The sequence below is a fragment of the Mesoplodon mirus genome (genome assembly GCF_964341445.2).
Source record: "Mesoplodon mirus genome assembly, chromosome: 2".
NCBI lineage: Eukaryota > Metazoa > Chordata > Mammalia > Artiodactyla > Ziphiidae > Mesoplodon > Mesoplodon mirus.
The window spans coordinates 41,922,361-41,940,147 of NC_138977.1; the positions used below are offsets into that span (position 1 = coordinate 41,922,361).

At 38.2% G+C, this 17,787-nt stretch overlaps 1 protein-coding gene across 1 annotated transcript in view; it reads right to left on the reverse strand.

Annotated features, from left to right (window-relative positions):
* BMP3 (bone morphogenetic protein 3) overlaps positions 1–17,787 on the reverse strand; it is a 28,856-nt gene that overhangs the window by 9,687 nt on the left and 1,382 nt on the right. Inside the window, exon 2 of the mRNA XM_082630512.1 lies at positions 834–1,744. Within this exon, the coding sequence (XP_082486638.1) occupies positions 834–1,744 (911 nt within the window). The remainder of the gene's footprint in view (positions 1–833; positions 1,745–17,787) is intronic.

Here is a 17,787-nt window from a genome sequence, read left to right on the forward strand (position 1 = left end):
TATAATTCAAATTGTTACAAGCTAAGAATGAAAGTGCAGCAATAAGCTTAACGGAAGGCAAAGGGGTACAAATATGTTTTATTAACTCTAAATTCAAAGAGAACAGTCGCTCGGACTTGCTGTGCAAGATGGAGGTGGGATTGGGAAGGCTTCTGAGAATATATCTGTCAGGATTCTGAGTACTGATAGGATGAAGTTCAGTCCATTGATTTGGGAAGAGGCACAGGTAAGCTCTGACTGGTTGAAATGAGTCTTAGAAGTCTACAGAGTCATTGTCCCCTATTCTGACTCCTGTTCTGATATTTATCAGAGAAGCAAATGATATAAGCATCTGGTGGATTTCATGAGGTAAGTTTTCCTAGCCCAACCCTGGTCCTAAGCCCCATGATGACAATTCATCTCACAAGAGACTATCAAAAGATGTTCTGAATCAGGGCATCAGTCCAATTAGTCCTTCCTTTTGTTCTCATGACATTCACTCATTCCCTGAATACCCCCTCAAAGATCAGCCTTCTACCATTTGGGGCTTGCTTGTTGTGGACCGGCACAGATTCACATGTGACCAGGTAGCTGAATATGTACTGTGTTTGGAAACAATGCAAAAAACATGTTTTACACATACATATTTTTCCTCATGTCCTTCTTCATACCAATATTGACTTCAAATTACTTTAACAACCATTAAAGAAAAACCAAGCATAACCATGTTACCTATTACACTTTAGAATGCAAGAATAAAGGTCCAGATGGATTCTGTAAATGAAAACACACACTCAACTTGTGCCTTTCTACTCTGTGGAAATAGGAAGGACAGGACAAAGAACAATGGCTACCTTTGGCATGGGGAACTGGCATGCTCCGGAGCAATAATAGGCATCAAAGGACTTGGGGGAGATAATCCATTCACTCCAGCCAATATCTGCAAAGTCCACTTTAAGGTACCGCCTGGCACAATTGCGAGGTTCAATCCATTGCTTTCTTCTTGCCTTCTTCAGGGTCTGTTCATCAAACTGGAGCGTCTGGCTCTTCTGGTGAGGTCCCTTTCTCTGTTTCTTTTTGTTCTTACTCTTTTCAGGGGGCTGAGTCTGAAGAGTCTTGTAAGGTTTTCTCTCCTCCCATACCCCATCCTCCTTATACCGATATTCTGCCCCAGGAAGCTCATTGTTCTGCAGAGGCAGCAGGACCCCAGCAGAGCGCTTCTTCCTCCGTTCAGTAGAAAGGGCAGCCCTGATATGGCTATCCAGTTTGGGCACAGCTCCAGTGGGGAAATTCCAGTGTCCTTGCAAGCTTGATACCACACTCTCGGGCTCAGAAATCGCAATATCATTGGCATACACCAAGATATAAGGCTCAGGAAAGGGTGTTAACTTCTTTGGCAGCTGGTGGCCTTTGGAAGTAATGTTAAATCCTATGAGGAACTCTTCATTTTCCTTGGCTTTCCGCAAAAGTTGAGTGATGTCTTTAGACAGCCAGGAAACAAAATCTCGATGAAGTTTCACTCCATCTACTGAAAGATGGCCCAGGAGTTGACTTTGGTTTCCGGTGGATTTGAGGATCCATGTAGAGAGCTCAATCTGAATGTGTTTCCTTTGGGTATGATGTAAGCATCCTTGGGACACAGGACAACTCAGGCTGATATTTATTAGCTCTCCAATATAGAAATACAGTGTGGCAGATAAAATGTTTTCAGACTTGGTTAGAGAAGTCAGGTTAAAAATATGCAGTTTCTCATTTTCAAGGGCTCCTAGGAAGAAAAAAAAAAAAAAAAAGAAAGTAAACAGGAGTAAACATGACCCCTACCTCACACCTATACAAAAATTAACTCAAAATGAACGAATGACCTAAATATAAGCACTAAAATCATAAAATTCTTAGAAGAAAACATAGGGGTAAAATCTTCATGGCTTTGAATTTGACAGTGGATTTTTATATATGACACCCAAAGTGCAAGTAAGAAAAGAAAATAACATATAAATCAAAAAAGTAGATAAATCCATAAAATAGGTAAACTGGACTTCATCAAAACTTAAAATTATGTGCATCAAAAGACATTATCGGGCTTCCCTGGTGGGTCAGTGGTTGAAAGTCCGCCTGCTGATGCAGGGGACACGGGTTCGTGCCCCGGTCCGGGAAGATCCCACATGCTGCAGAGCGGCTGGGCCCGTGAGCCATGGCCGCTGAGCCTGCACGTCCAGAGCCTGTGCTCTGCAACAGGAGAGGCTACAACAGTGAGAGGCCTGCGTACCGCAAAAAAAAAAAAAAAAAAGACATTATCAAGAAAGTCTGTACAACCTACAGAATGGAGAAAATATTTTCAAATCATATATATGATAAAATCTAGGACCCAGAATATAAAAATAGCCCTTACAACTCAAAACAAAAAGACAAACAAACCAATAAAAAATGAGCAAAGGAATCAAATAGACATTTCTCCAAAGAAGATATACAAATAGCCAACAAGCACATGAAAAGATACGCAACATCATTAGTCATCAGAAAAATGTAAATCAAAACCAAAATGATGTACCATTTGACATATACTAGACTGGCTATAATAAGAAAAACAAGATAACAAGTGTTAGTGAGGATGTGGAGAAATTGGAACACTTTTACATTGCTGGCTATAATGTAAAATGGTTCAGCTGCTGTGGAAAACAGTTTGACAATTCCTCAAAGTTAAACATAGAAATATCACATGACCCTGCAATTCTACCCCAGGTATAAACCCAAAAGAATTGAAAACAGGTGTTCAAACAAGTTCACGTACATGCACGTTTATAGCAGCACTACTCTTCACAACAGCCAAAAGTTAGAAACAACTCAATGTCCATCAATGGGTGAATGGATAAATAAATGTGGTATAGTCATATAATGGAACATTATTCAGCCATAAAAAGGAATGAGGGACTGATAATACTCCAATGTGGATGAACCTTGAAAACATTGTGCTAAATGAAAGAAGTCAGACACAAAATGTCCCATGTTGTACAATTCCATTTATGTGAAATATCCAGAACAGGTAAATCCATAGAGACAGAATGCAGACTAGTGTTTGCCAGGGGCTGAATGTGGAGAAATTGCTTAATGGGTAGGGGGTTTTACTTTGGGATTATAGAAATATTTTGGAACTAGATAAACCTGGTGGTTGCATAACACTGTGAAGGTACCAAATGACCTTGAGTTGTTCACTTAAAAATAACTATACTTAAATTATGTAATTTTCACCACAATTAAACAAAAGGAGTAGTTTTATAAACTGGATGAAGATGAAGGCAAGGATCAGCCATTTTTACTAATTTTCTCTTTCCTTTACTGAAACACACTTGTAAACTTAGTGGTATGAGAGCTGAGAGTTCTGGCTTTTAATTATGAGACTGCCAAGAACTATTGCTATAATTTTGGCACAGTGTCATGATAACATCTTATCTGAAGCAGTATCTAGCCTACTGGTTACAAGCATTGGTGGAAGTACATTCACTTTGATTCAAATCCTGGCTCAGCCACTTATTAACTATGTAACTATGTAACTCAGCCACTTATTAACTACGTAACTAGTGTTCTCATTCATTAAGTGGAATAATACTCCTGTCATCAGAATTAAATAAGATGTGTGTAAATCAGTTCATAAAGGGTCCAGTAAGTGTTTCTCAAGTATAAATTATTATTGTTGTTCATGCTGGTGTTAACCATAATACAGGGATTACCCCTTCTTCTATCTTCCTCACAAAGTTAAGGGTGCAGGATGAGGGTGGTTAAGCAAGACCATGTACCTCCATCTTCAGATAACATCTGAAAAATGAGTCACACATTCAAAGTGTCATGAAGAATGAGTGCTGTTGTGGAGCTTGTCTAAAGTTTATGTAATTACATGAATATAAGTGTTAAGTTGCTTCTGTAGAGTGCGACAAATTTATTGAAACTGGGCAATTTGTATTTCCAAGTCTTCAGATGCAGAAATGAGAGAGAGTAACAGAATGGGCGATTGATTAGTAAGGGCAGAAATTGGTTCCTGTTCTTGAGATCATCTAATGAGCTAATGGTAAGGCTGAGCTTAGGCTCAAGAATCCCCTGTCCTGGGATCGGTCACCAGAGCCTGGGCCCTCCTCCATACACTAGTTTCATATACATATTTGTTTCAGAAACATACATGCAATCGTGAAATTATGCTCTTGATCAAAAACATATTTTAGTAAACACAAAACATTTTTATAAAGATCTGGAAACTTAAAATGAGTTCATTGAATCCCCATTTATAAGGGAAGTGCAGTGGGAAACACATTTTACTCATTTCTAACATTGTGTGAGGGAAAAGGAGTAAACTGACATTTGTGAATGTTTGTATAATCCATGACACCAAGATAATATTTTACAGAACTTTATAACAAAGCCATGGCATCAGGCTTGTTCAGACTCTAGCTTTAATTCATACTTTTAATTCATACATTCAAAGAGCGTGTACTTTTACCCAGATGGAAGTTTTAAATGGAAGGAAGAGAAGTCACTCTGTTCTAAGTATGTGGCAATCAGATGGTTGCCAAAGGAACACACGCAGGGAAGAAATGAACTCTGAGGGATGTGGGTGGTGGTGTCTTATTGGGGAAACCAATCCTACTCCTTTCCCCTACATTTTGCTTCAAAATATTTCCTTCTTTCACACATGTTTCCAGACACCTTGTGCCCTGCTGTTAACCAGCCTTCACCTTGTGTCTAATCTTCAGTATCGTCTCATAAATGTCACAGAACTCACAATACTGCCTCTTCTGATGGCTTTAATTTTAATTCAGTGCCTTCGTTTGAAGTCAAAGCCCTATGGCCCAGCCTCAGCTCCACCACACCCAATAGCTGTACTCAGGCAAATTACCTAAACTCTTCAAGTCTCAGTTTGTTCACCTGTAAAATGAACCCAATAGTATCAATGGCAGAGTTATTGTGAGAATTAATTGAAAGAATGCAGGTAATGCACATAGCCCTTAGGAAAAAACTCAATGAATGTTAGCTAACTAGACCTGCAATGTCCACTATGATAGCAACTAGTCACTTAAGTTTGAATTGAGATGTGCCGTAAGTGTAAAATACACACTGTATTTTGAAGCCTTAGTATAAAATATCACATTAATATATTTTATATTGATTATGTGTTGAAATCATAATATTTGGATACACTGGGTTAAATGTTGTGATACTATGATTTATAATAAGGAATACATATTTGGTCTTCGTCTCCATTGCTGGTCTAGAACTCCGAAAACTCTAGGAATTTCCTAAGTGATGAGAGCCATAAGGTGTCCTTTGTTATGTTAATGAGGTGACTTTTGGAGGTCACCTAAGAATGGGGTCTGGTTGCCTGGGAACCAACCTTGTGATTGGGGGTTTGAACTTTCAGCTCTAATCCCCACCTCTGGGGTGGGGAGAGGGGCTGCGGGTTGAATTAATCACCAATGGCCAATGATTTAATCAGCCATGCCTACAGAATGAAGCTGTAACAGGGAAGAGCCAAATGTGACTACATACTGGATCTGTTTCTTTTACTTTAACCTTTGCTTTCTGCTGCTTTTGTTCACTGAAAGGATACTGTCTATACATAATGGCCTGCCTCAGGGAACCCTGCCCCTCTGTCTGAATGTTAAACCAAAGTGCCTTTGTTCAGGGAAACATCTGGACCCTGCCCACCTGAGGATGGCATCAAGAAAGAAGAACTTAACACACCCCCTCCCCAAGGCTGGCCATTCCAGGGGATATTTGCAAAACTTATGGCCTTTTTACTTTACTTCCTTATCTCCTCCCCCTCTCTGTGCTCTAAAAGAAACTGGCATCCAAACCCTGATAAGATGGTTTTTCAGAGACACTAGTCTGCCATCTTCTCGGTTTTCCAAATAACATTGTATTCCTTGACTCAACACCTCGTCTCCAATTTTTTGTCCTGTCCTGTTGCGAGCAGAGCAAACTTGGACTTGGTAACCAAGCCTCCATAAAAATTTTTAAAAACAAGGTTTCGAGAGCTTCTGGGTTGGTGAACAAAATGGAGATTTGGGAGAGTGGAATGCCTAGAGAGGGCATGGAATCTCCAAGCCCTTTCCCCTACCTTGCCCTCTGCATCTCTTTTATCTGGCTGTTCCTGAGTTATATCTTTTTTATACTAAACTGGTAATCTAGTGAGTAAATGGCTTTCCTGAGTTCTGTGAGCCACTCTAGCAAATTAACCAAACCCAAGGAGGAGGTTGTGGGAAACTCCAATCTAGTTTGGTCAGAAGCACAGGAAACAACCTGGGTTTGGGACTGGCATCTGAAGTGGAGGACAGTCTTGTGGGACTGAGCCCTTTACCTAGGGAATTTGATGTTGTCTTTGGGTAGATGGTGGCAGAATTCAGTTGAATTCTCAGACCCCCTGCTGGTGTTTAAGAATTGCTTGTTGGTGTGGGTGAAGAACATTTAAAATGTAATATATTATTGAAATTAATTTCTCTTTTTGCTTCTCATATTTTTTAATGTGGCTACTAAAATTTTTAAATTACATATGTGGTTCACATCTGTGGTTCAAAGCAAATTTCTCTTGCACAGTGGAATGACCACCATTTTTGTGGTCATATAGTCCAAAAGGAAAGAAAAAAGGCATTATTTTTCAAAGGCGATGAAGAATTAAGAATTTGCTAAACATGAATATGCAAACCAAAATGTAAATTGAGCAAAAGATTATTTTCTTGGAATGCAACACAACTTCCTTTATTAAGGACATTATATTAAGATAATTTTGGTGAATACTTTTAAATTTTCCCTCTAGCTGTAGCTAATCAGTTCAACCTGCAATCAAAAGTCTAAGACCAGTAAACTGCTCTAAAATATAGTTAGATGGGCAGTTGAACAACAGTGCTTTATGGAAAAGCAATTATACACATAGCTTCAATTGTGTTATTTGTGTATTACACATATACAACCACTACAACCAACAAAGAACAGGAACTAAAGCAAAACAAATGTTTTACTTTAACAAATATGAATTGAACACCTATTAGGTGCTGGACCCTTGGCTGGGTCCCAGGGCTGCCCAATGGCCACTGCTGTCCACACCAGGACAAGGGGAAAAGATTAATATGCAGGTAGCTACGCCATGATGATGCTACTTTCCGTCAAAGGTGTTAACTATGCTTTTGGAGTACAAAGGAGGGAGCAATGAACTTTCACCATGTATGGGGAAGAGGGACATATGGGGAAGATGTAACCTTTAACCAGACTTTTAAGAATGAGGAGAGAAAGACAAATATATGATATCGCTTACATTTGGAATCTAAAAAACAGAACAATATAAATGTGCTTATATACAAAATAGCAATAGACCCACAGACATAGAAAACAAACTTATGGTTACCAAAGAGGAAAGTGGGGAGGGATAAATTAGGAATTTGGGATTAACAGATACACACTACTATATATAAAATAGATAACCAGCAAGGAGCTACTGTACAAGGAACTACACTCAATATTTTGCAATAACCTATAAGGTAAAAGAATCTGAAAAAGAATATATATATATATATATATATATATATATATATATATATATATATATATATGTATAACTGAATCACTTTGCTGTATACCTGAGACTAACATGGCATTGTAAATCAACTATACTTCAATTAAAAAAAATTGAGGGCTTCCCTGGTGGCGCGGTGGTTGAGAGTCCGCCTGCCGATGCAGGGGACACGGGTTCGTGCCCCGGTCTGGGAGGATCCCACATGCCGCGGAGCGGCTGGGCCCGTGAGCCATGGCTGCTGAGCCTGTGCGTCCGGAGCCTGTGCTCCGCAACGGGAGAGGCCACAACAGTGAGAGGCCCGCGTACCGCAAAAAAAAAAAAAAAAAAAAGAGGAAAAAGGAGTGTTGGGGAGGAGATAAAAGCAGCACATTCTAGTCACAAGCAGTGCTGGACATCTGGAAGATTTTGCATAAGTAATATTTCCAATGTTTAATGGAAACTTAGAAAAATATCCCAGACTAACGTAGTTATTCGAAGTCCTTACAGACACTTAAACTGCCGAAATTCAGAAAAGGAATGGCCAATTCACATTTAGCTCCTAACTAAAGGTGTTGTATGATACATAGCACTCGATGACTTTGCTATTTCCACCCAGATGAGGAGACGCATTACCTCTGCCTGTCCTAGATCTCCCTCCTCCCCATGTCTTTTAAAAAAATGAGCTAGAAGTCTCAACAGTTCCACAAAACATTCCTTGATTTCTTTAACCCATACTTTATTTTTGCCTTCCCTGACTTTACGTATTTCATTTCCGTGCAAGTCAATGCTCTTTTTCCTAAAACAAGTCAACAAATACTTAGTCTTGATAAATGGACAAAAAGAGTAGTGAGAGAGCTGCATGGAGTTGAGTAGATGAGTGCAGTAGAGTATATAAGATAAGATAAATACCTCCCTGCAAGTTGAAATATGTGGTAATAATATCTATGCAATTACTCTCATGCTTTTTTAGATTTTATATTAATTTTTTTCAAAAAAGTATCTTCTCGTATACTTAACAACAGGAGTTTTGCAGTAGCCTTCTCTCTCTTCCCCATGAGTACCAGACTTATCTGTGAAGAAGATATCTATGTTGAAATATCAGTGAATGAAAAATGCTTTCGTGTTCACTTTTTCTATTCTTCTGAAATATTCCGATACTTACCTATTTGGAATCGATGAATCCGGAAACGGAGGTATACTTTCTGGTTAATAAGAACAAACATATAATAATAATATTAAAAAGCAATGGCAGATGTTATCAGGTTACAAAACAATAGTTTATGTATTTTTAGGCTGTTGGTAGTCTTCAGGTATTAGAGAACGGAACTGTGCCACTCCAATCCAATCCTACCTAGGGTTGCATGCTTAATTCTGGGTGCTCTCATTTTAACTAGTTTATTGATATAAAAGAGAGCAACTAGGAAAGTAACCAAGATGTTGGTCTTAAAATTATTTCTTACAAATTTGAGTTAAATAGAGAATACCTCCTCTGGAAGAAGAAGAAAAAAAGGTTAATCAGTGACGTGAGAATTGTCTGCAAATATTTGAGGGGCTGCAGAGAGATCAGGGTTTTTCTTGTCAGTGTCAAAGATGAGAATTAAGTCTTAAGGTGATAGCTGAATGGAACCAGAATCAAGGTCAACATTAAGTAATGACTTTCTAAGTGTCTAGCCTGAGGGTGAGACCCCTGTGGGACCAGGCAGACAGAAGAGAGATGGTCATAATTCAAGACTATTACAGGAGGATCTCTTTATGGTAGGGAAGGTGTGAAAAGTGAACTAGATAACCTCTCAGATCCCTTGCAAGGAACTACGATAGGCTATATTTCCAGCTCTTCCTAAGGAAACTTTTTTAATGTCAAAATATAACTACCAATAGGTGGTGCTGTTTTCTTACTGTTTGCTGGCACTAGCACAGGCTTGGATTTTCCTTGCTGAGAATACATACGTCTACTGTGGTCTAGTTAGGATGGGCCATTGGCATGATAATCTTATTCTGAATTTTCTAGAGTCATAATACCTGTGAATTGGAAAGGGGTATAGAAGTCAGGTGAGTTTCAGAACAAGCCGTGCTTTCCTTTGCACATCTGTTAGGACTTTGCGGCTGCTGCCACTTCTCCCTGAAATGCTTTCACCCAACATAGTTCTCCTTGATTATTATCCAGATTCGATTTTTAAGGCAAAGCAGAGGCAAGCTTGTCACGACAACCCACTCCTTCGGTTCAGACCCCTCCTCTATTACTATATTCATTATATTGTTATTCCTTCCTAAGACCATAAATTCCGTAAAGACAAGGCTCTGTAGTAATTACATCAGACTCTTCAGTACCAAGCATGGGGCTTAACTCTTAAGCGGTGCTCAATAAATGCTTCTTTTGTGAATAAACAGATTTAGTCCAACCTATTCATTGTAGAAATGTAAAAATGAAGGACCGTAAAAGCCAGCCAGCTGGTGAGCATTGATTTTGGAGAGGAACCCAGGTCTTGGACTACCTATATGGACTTTTTTAGGAGTTTGGTTATTAGATAAAGGTAGAAGATCTGTTTCTGTTTTCATCTGAAAAGAAAGCACTTGCACCTCATGAAACCAAGGGCTCAACAAGGATACTGTGACTTGGGACCAGCTGTACTATTGCGACAGTTCAATTCCTCTCAGGGAGCAGCCGAGGCAGTGCCCAGGGAGTGGTGAGTGGAAGGTCACCTTCGTGCTGGCCCACACAGAACGTTTTCAAAGGGAAATAGAATATACAATGGAAAGCTTTCTATGTAAAGTCTGATTTTAAAACAAATAGACTAAATGAAAACTTGATGATTTGTTAAATCCCCAGGAAGCAGGGAAAACATTTTAGTCATACAGAAAATATGTAACTAAGAACAACTCTTTTTTTCCACCTCTTTCTCCAAACAAAGCACAGCTGCTAGAAATGCAGGGGTGCCTAGGACAGGGCCATATATGCCCAAGGTCACTGGCTGAATATTTGCTGTAGATTATGAAGTCAAGGCTGCATTTCCTCTATGCCACCTTCTGTTTCCGGGCAAAGGTGAGATGGAGAGATTCTAAATAGAACACAAAGTCAGAATGTGATTTTTCTTGCAGGGTTCCAGTCAAATGACTGACTTTTGTGGGATCTCAAAACAACCATTCTCTATGTCCAAAGTAAAACATGGCCAAAGATGGTATAGTGTATGTTTTTCTAAAACAGCAAAATGTTCACTAATCAGTTTATCTGCTCTTAGCCTCCACCCAAGGGCATTCCTAGACTGTGAGCTCTCAGAGGGTAGACCCATGTCCAGCTAAAGTTTTGAACTCCTAGTTCTTTGCACAGTCTGGAGCATTGATATCCTGAAAAATACTTGTCAAATTTGTTGAATGAGCAATGGTATAAACTTACCAGATTCTAAAGTGTTTCCTACTTCACATTAAAGTGAAAAAGCTTTCAAGTGAAAAAACTTTCAAGTCAGCAAAAGACCTTCTTGGGGATAAGTACTGTTGGAGTTTCAGTTCATCAGAAAAGAAGCATTACAAGAACAGTGGTATATAAAATAGAATAGTTTTGCCATTCAATGTATATGTGGTAAAGTGCCTTGTGGGGAATTCTTTCATGGCAAGTTTATTTTTAAAGGATCCTTTGCCTGGCAGACAGCTTTTCTACTATTTTTTCTTATCTAGTCCTCTGAACATCTAATTCAGGTCAACTGAAATATTTACTGAGTGACTACTGTGTGGCAAACTATGCCAGGCCTTCAGAATACAATCATGAAATGAGATATGCTCTTTGCCCTCCAGAGACTTGGCCCCTGCCCCATCATCCTCTTTCTAGCAACCCTATCAGGCCCCAAACTCTCTGCAGCTGTGAAAGAAGAGTAAGACGTCTTTATCAACTTACTTTTGAACTCCTCCCCAGGGTAAAACTGTCATAAAGACATTAATATACCTTCCAAAGTGAAAGAAAGTTACCCTTACATAAATTAATAAACCATTTGTCTGGGGGAAAGGCCCACTAAAAGGGCCAGATGAGACCAGAACTAGAACGTTAATCAATCCTAGATTTCAGACGCTGGTTATAAGATACTCAAAACTCCAGAGACATGAGCTTAGAACAGAGTGTCTCAAACATGCATCAGAATCACCTTGATGGCCTGTGAAAACAGAGATTTCTGTGCCCCAAGCTCAGAGTACGATTCAGATGGTTTGGGTGGGCTGGAGAATTTCTAACAATTCCTGGGTGATGTTGCTGCTGCCAATCCAGGGACCATACTTTGAGAAAAACTAACTTCAAGAAATCACTATAAAAAGGTGCAACTCTGCTGCATGCAGCCACCAAGGTCAGGACAGAAACAGTAATTTCTTGAATGTAGGTTTGGCATAGCATAGACTGTATTATAAGAGGATTACTACTGCTTCGTATTTACATTGCTACCCAGATATATCCTTTATGCTACAAACAATTGCAATTATTAATATTTTATGTAGGTTTAAGGTTTTGTGGGAAGCTAGAGAGAAACAATATCTCCAAATATTAAGAATACCTCATTTATATAGGGCTTCCAAACTTTTAATGCATTTTCACACTCAATTTTTTTCAATTAAGCTGCACCATCTTTCTGTGAGACTAGTACAATAGGTGTGACTTAAGCCATTTGATAGATGTCAACACTAGGCCTAGCAATATTAGATAACTTTATTAATTAGCAATTCAGCCAAGATTAGCATTTAGATCTCTTAATGCTTAGCCTCAAGAAATAGAAAAACTGAAACTCTAGGAATTTATTCTCTTCTTGAAAACCGTTTATCTTAACTCCTGCTTAAGTGCAGCAAATTATACTCAATTCGAACAATCTTTAGATTAATTCCATGCAATTAAATTAAAATTTCCTTTGAAGGAAAAGCAAAGAAGATCATGTTGGGCCTCAATAGTTTTAATTGTAAAAATCAGAGGACTGGGCAAAGAAGCTTTCATTTCTAAAGCTATTGGATGCAATTATTTTATAAAAGGAATATTTAACACACTATAAAATTTAATAGGAATATTTAATATTTACTCACTCAATAAAGGAAGAACATACTGAAGTTGGTAATACAGTAGGATCTGTTTGTCCAAACACTTTTATTTACAGTGTGGCTAAATAAAATCAAGGCACTGCATTTACTGTGGTTCTATTGCCAAGAAACGATGGGTCGTAAAGGAAGGTAGATCATTGAAGGAGTCAATAAAACCCCATGGTCAATTGGCTTATGACTTACATGCCGATGTTTCAGATGAATAAAGAGACATTCATGCCTTTAATAATATCATCCCTGAAAATATTCTAAGACACAGCCACTACTAACATATGAATAGACTAGCAAATTTATGGATTTTTAAATATATTCCATAGATGAGGGCTCTTCGGTCACTGCCATGGTTTACTATGGTCCAAAGTAGATATTATCCTGGTATACTTGTGTCACTTGATTAATCCTATGTCAGTGTTTCCATTACAAAGTTCTATTTTCATGTGTTTGTAACAAAATCCTAAAAATTCATTCTGAATTGAAACTTGGCGTAGGAAAGTTCAAATAGAGACTATTTGTGAAGCCAAACTTCTTTCCACCATACCACTGAAATAAAGTTATTAAGGTACTGATTACTAGGGTATACACATTGGATATATGAGAAAACCATTAAAATTTTAGGAGAAAATTTCTGATGTAGGAGCACAAAAATCCTGAATAGCAAATACAAAGTATATGCAAAGTTGCTCAATAATTTTCACTAGGCTTTTTGATAGGTATGAGCTTTATTATATCCAATAAATACAGCAAACAAATTGGGATTATATAAGAGATTTGATAGGTGTCTATAACTAAGGATTAATTGTGGTAAAACATTAAAGAAGTGATGTGCATGATCTCTAGCAAATTTTTCCACAAATAAAGTAGCTTTTCTTTTAAAAGAATAATACCAGATTAGATGTAAAAATAAATATTAATCTTATAGAAGAAAACAATGAAGGAGAATTCATAGGGAAACAGGCAAAATAAAATTTAATGACAGAAACTCTAAAATTACATTCAGAGAAGTTTAAGATATTTAATCAGGGAGATGGTAGAGTTGGCCCTTGGTATTTGCAGGAAACTGGTTGCAGGACCCCTGAAGATACCAAAATCCACAGATGTTTAAGTCCCTTATATAAAATGGCATAGTATCTGCATATAACCTACCACATCATCTTGTATACTTTAAACCATCTCTAGAGTATTTATAATTCAGCAAAATCAAGTTATGCCTTTGGGAAATTTCTGAAATTTTTCCCCTCAAATATTTTCAATCTGTAGTTGGATCCCTGGTAACCAGGGATGTGGAGGGCCAACTGTACAATGCCAACTGGACTCAAGTCCAAAAGCTAACAATGTAAGTAAACATCCTGAATAAACAAATGAGAAATGAGACAGTTTTCAGTCATAATATTCACTTGAATTTTGCATATCTTCTTTCTTGAGAAATTAGGGAGGCTCTGAACCAATGTTTCCCCAAATAGATATCTTAGAACCATAATTCTCTAAAATGCTCTCTTGGGGAGAAAGTGATCCACTCTTAAGAGGGTCCACCAGCATTTAAAGGACCTGAAAGGTCCCAAAGCAAACTGATCATTTTTCCCAAACTTATTTGACCATGGAATGCAATTTTATGTAACGCCTGTTAACATCTTTTAAAGACCCTCTTTTAAAAAATCTTCTCCTAGAAAATAAGATGATTAGAAATCATAGGTTTTGAGATGAGCTCAGTATGTTTGAAAAACTCTCTGACAAATACATCATGATGCCCATTTCTTCTTCCATTTAAGTAAGGGGTTGGACTTGCTTTCTTTAAATCCTCTTCCAAAAACAAAATTGTATAATCCCAAAATGCTTAAGAGCAGGTTTGACATCCACATCTCTATTTAATTTTTAGAAAAATCTGAACTGGGTCAATTAAGTGCTTATACATTTCCATTGCTTTGATAAAATGTCTGTAACCCTTTTAATATATTCTTAATTATGTATATATTTTTAATGTACAAATATTCCCCTAGTGAATTATCTGCTTAGGGGATGTTTTTCATTGACCCTCGTGGTCTCTTGGTCTCTTTGAGTATGTCTAACTATACTAAAAAGCTAAATTTAAATTACTTTCTATGTAATACATTCTCTTTCTCTTTTCCATTAGCATAGATAATCAAGAATTCATGGTTTTATGGATTTTTAAATGTCAGAGATTGTAAAGCTGTCTTGCCTATTACAGTAAAAACTTCATTAAGGGCTATCATGTATTCAAAGTAGTGTGTAATTCAAAGCAGCTGCACATCCAGCTCCCCCTCTCCAGATGTACTATTGTTCTTGGAATAAAAACATCAGATAATCTAAGTACTCTTTAATTTCAAGCCTAGTTTCTAGGTGCCAGGAATTTCAAGGTAACTGTGTTTTAATAAAGTTATTACATCCCTTTGCCATCAAATCCATCAAAAATGATGCTTTCCCACTGGCCCATGAATTTTACAGGACTGGCTCCTATTGGAACGATTGTTTAGCCCTTAATTATATCTTTCCTAAAGCCTTATATTTTAGACTTGCACTTCAGAAACATGTCACTTTATAATTCTTCATTTTTAAAGACTTTTGGTTACATTAGGAAAGACTCTCCCCTTTCTCACTGAAGGAAAATATTCACTTTTGGGTCTGACTTTCCTCAATTTTCTTTTCTTTTTGTCTATGAAGTCTGTGTGATTTTTTTTAAAGGTGACATAAATCCACTGAAATGCAACCATTTTTGTAGTTACATGTCATAAATTAAAATAATGATAGTTTCCTAATAAGAACATCTGTGCTTTAATTGCTCTCCCTAAAGAGGTTAAATTTATGATTAAGAAAAATAAGATTAAGTGACTATGGAAATGATGAGAAACTAATGAACACAAAGTATGTATCTTAAAGGATCAAGCCAGGAGAAAACCTCATGTAAAATACTCTTTTTTTTATTACATAGAAGCCAAGGACAACTTAAACTAAGATTAAAATAAAAGTTGATTTCATATCCCTCTTGTCTTCCTTTAAGACGGTGTGTTTTTCTAAAGCCGAACTTCTCTGTCATCAATGATTTTGTAAATTACATTTTACAAAGGGAAAGATAAAACATATCTTTATGTAAACCCTTACACATCACGAAAAGACTATGAGTTCTCCAAACTTACGGTTTTGGCACACCAACTGCACACCATTGAGGGAGGAGAAAAGGGTTAGCAGAAAGTGTATTTAGGATGAATGCCACCCACCATCAAGTAATGGTTTAAGTAGAAAGTAATCAGAGGGAGACCACAGCAGCTAAATTTCAACCAAAGATATTCTAGGTTTAGAACAATAAATAATTTTAATCAGGTATGTTCCAAGGAGCAAATAGGGCTCTAAGGCTATAACTCAACCTGAATAAGCACTGGGAAAGTCTGCCAGAACAGCAGCTACTCCATAGATACAGCACACACCTGACCTTCCATTAAAATCTGTAACATCCTTGGTACGGAGAAGCCCATACGTTGTGAAACTTAAACACTATGGACTAGAAAACATATCTAATTTATTAATGCAGACAGCATCTTTCGCCTGCATCAGAACACATGTCACAAGATGAAGGATGTTACAGAAATGCTCTTATGGATAAAGGAGAGAGACACACACGAAAGCCTTAGCACCTTCCTGGAGCCCTGCCTTATTAAAGCCAGAACTGCCTCATAATAAGGTCCTTCTAGTGTGTTAGTAACTAAACACTCTTGGAAGGGGTCCAAGGCGAACAGTCTCTCCAGGAGTCTCCAATGTAGTAACAGGACACTTCAGCTTCCACAAAAACCAGTGTCTACATTTGATGAATAAGTCATTAAGACAGTCTCTAGGATGTTAAAGGAATTACTTTTCTTATCAGGGCACGCAGCCTTGTATATATGCTTCAAGCTGCAATTCATCATTTCAAGGGAACTTCTGGCCTCTGTATCAGAGTTTATCATTTGATGGTATAAGACTACAGAGAGGCTGATAAGGGACACTCTGAAATTATAATGCATGGAGTCAGTTGGACCCAAAAAGTAAATGGGGCCTGAGTTATTCAAATCCTTATCCATCTCCCACTCATGGTTCCCTCAGTCTAAAACAAACATACAAAAACACTATACAATAGGTGTGAATGAAACAAACTCACGTGCTACCTCCAAACCTCGTGATTCATACTAAAATGAAACTTGCTGATACCAAAAATGCTATTCACCTTTTGGGTACCTCAGCTATTCCCTAGGAATTGTACCAATAAAATGAATATCAAGATAAGAATGATTCAAGTGTCTTCATTATTGCCACCTGCCTTGCCCACCCAACTACCCTTGTTTCTCCCACACTACTTCTTCCTTGAGCTCTGCCCTTGGAGTTGCACTAAAGTAAACAGGACATTCACTGGTGTGGTCAGCTGTCAGGACAGCCTTCTCAGGTGGCTGACACACTGTGGATGAACCAGAGCAGGTTCCTGTTTCCGTAGCAAAGGCCAACTCCTTATAGATCATGCTCGTGGTTTTAAGAAGAAAGTGAAATCTGGTTCAGCTCAGACTATAGCTGAAGACTTCTGCATTAGAAAGCATAATTCACGTTTATTGTAAATGTCATCATGCCTATGAGCTCTAGAGTATATTTACAGTGTCAACCTAGGGCCTTCCTTGATGGATGCTTTTGTGTACCTCTTTTCCAGGAGTCCTACATATCAAAGCTTTGGGAGATTTCTTTCTAGTGATTCTGACAGAACTGATAGAGCATGAGGCATGGCCTCCTTACTTGAAGTTCTTGGCTATTTTTCAACGGTTCACTGAAGACAGGTCCCTTTATCATGAATGTAGTGAACAAAAAAGCCTGGTGCATCCTCAAAGCACAGAAACCGAGTTAGTGTCCAGGAAACTTTCCCTCAAGCTGTTAGCACAAGGGAGGCAGGCTGTTAGCATAAGTTATTCGCTTCACCGCAGGGGCCAGGAGAAACCTTGTTAAGCCATGAATTTCAGTCCGCAGTGATCTGTGTGTTGAAAAACGGGATGAGCAGATTTTCATCGGCGGATTCCAAGAGGTGTTTACATCCACGGCTGCTCCCCTCCCTCCCAGCTCCTCCCAGGGTGGGTGGTACGGCCCCTATTTGCCCAGATGGGTTTTAAATAATCGAAACACCCAAGCACCTGGTTTAGTTTGTGTGTTTGCCACCAAGGGACTATCAAGTAGAAAGTGTCAAATCTAGTAAC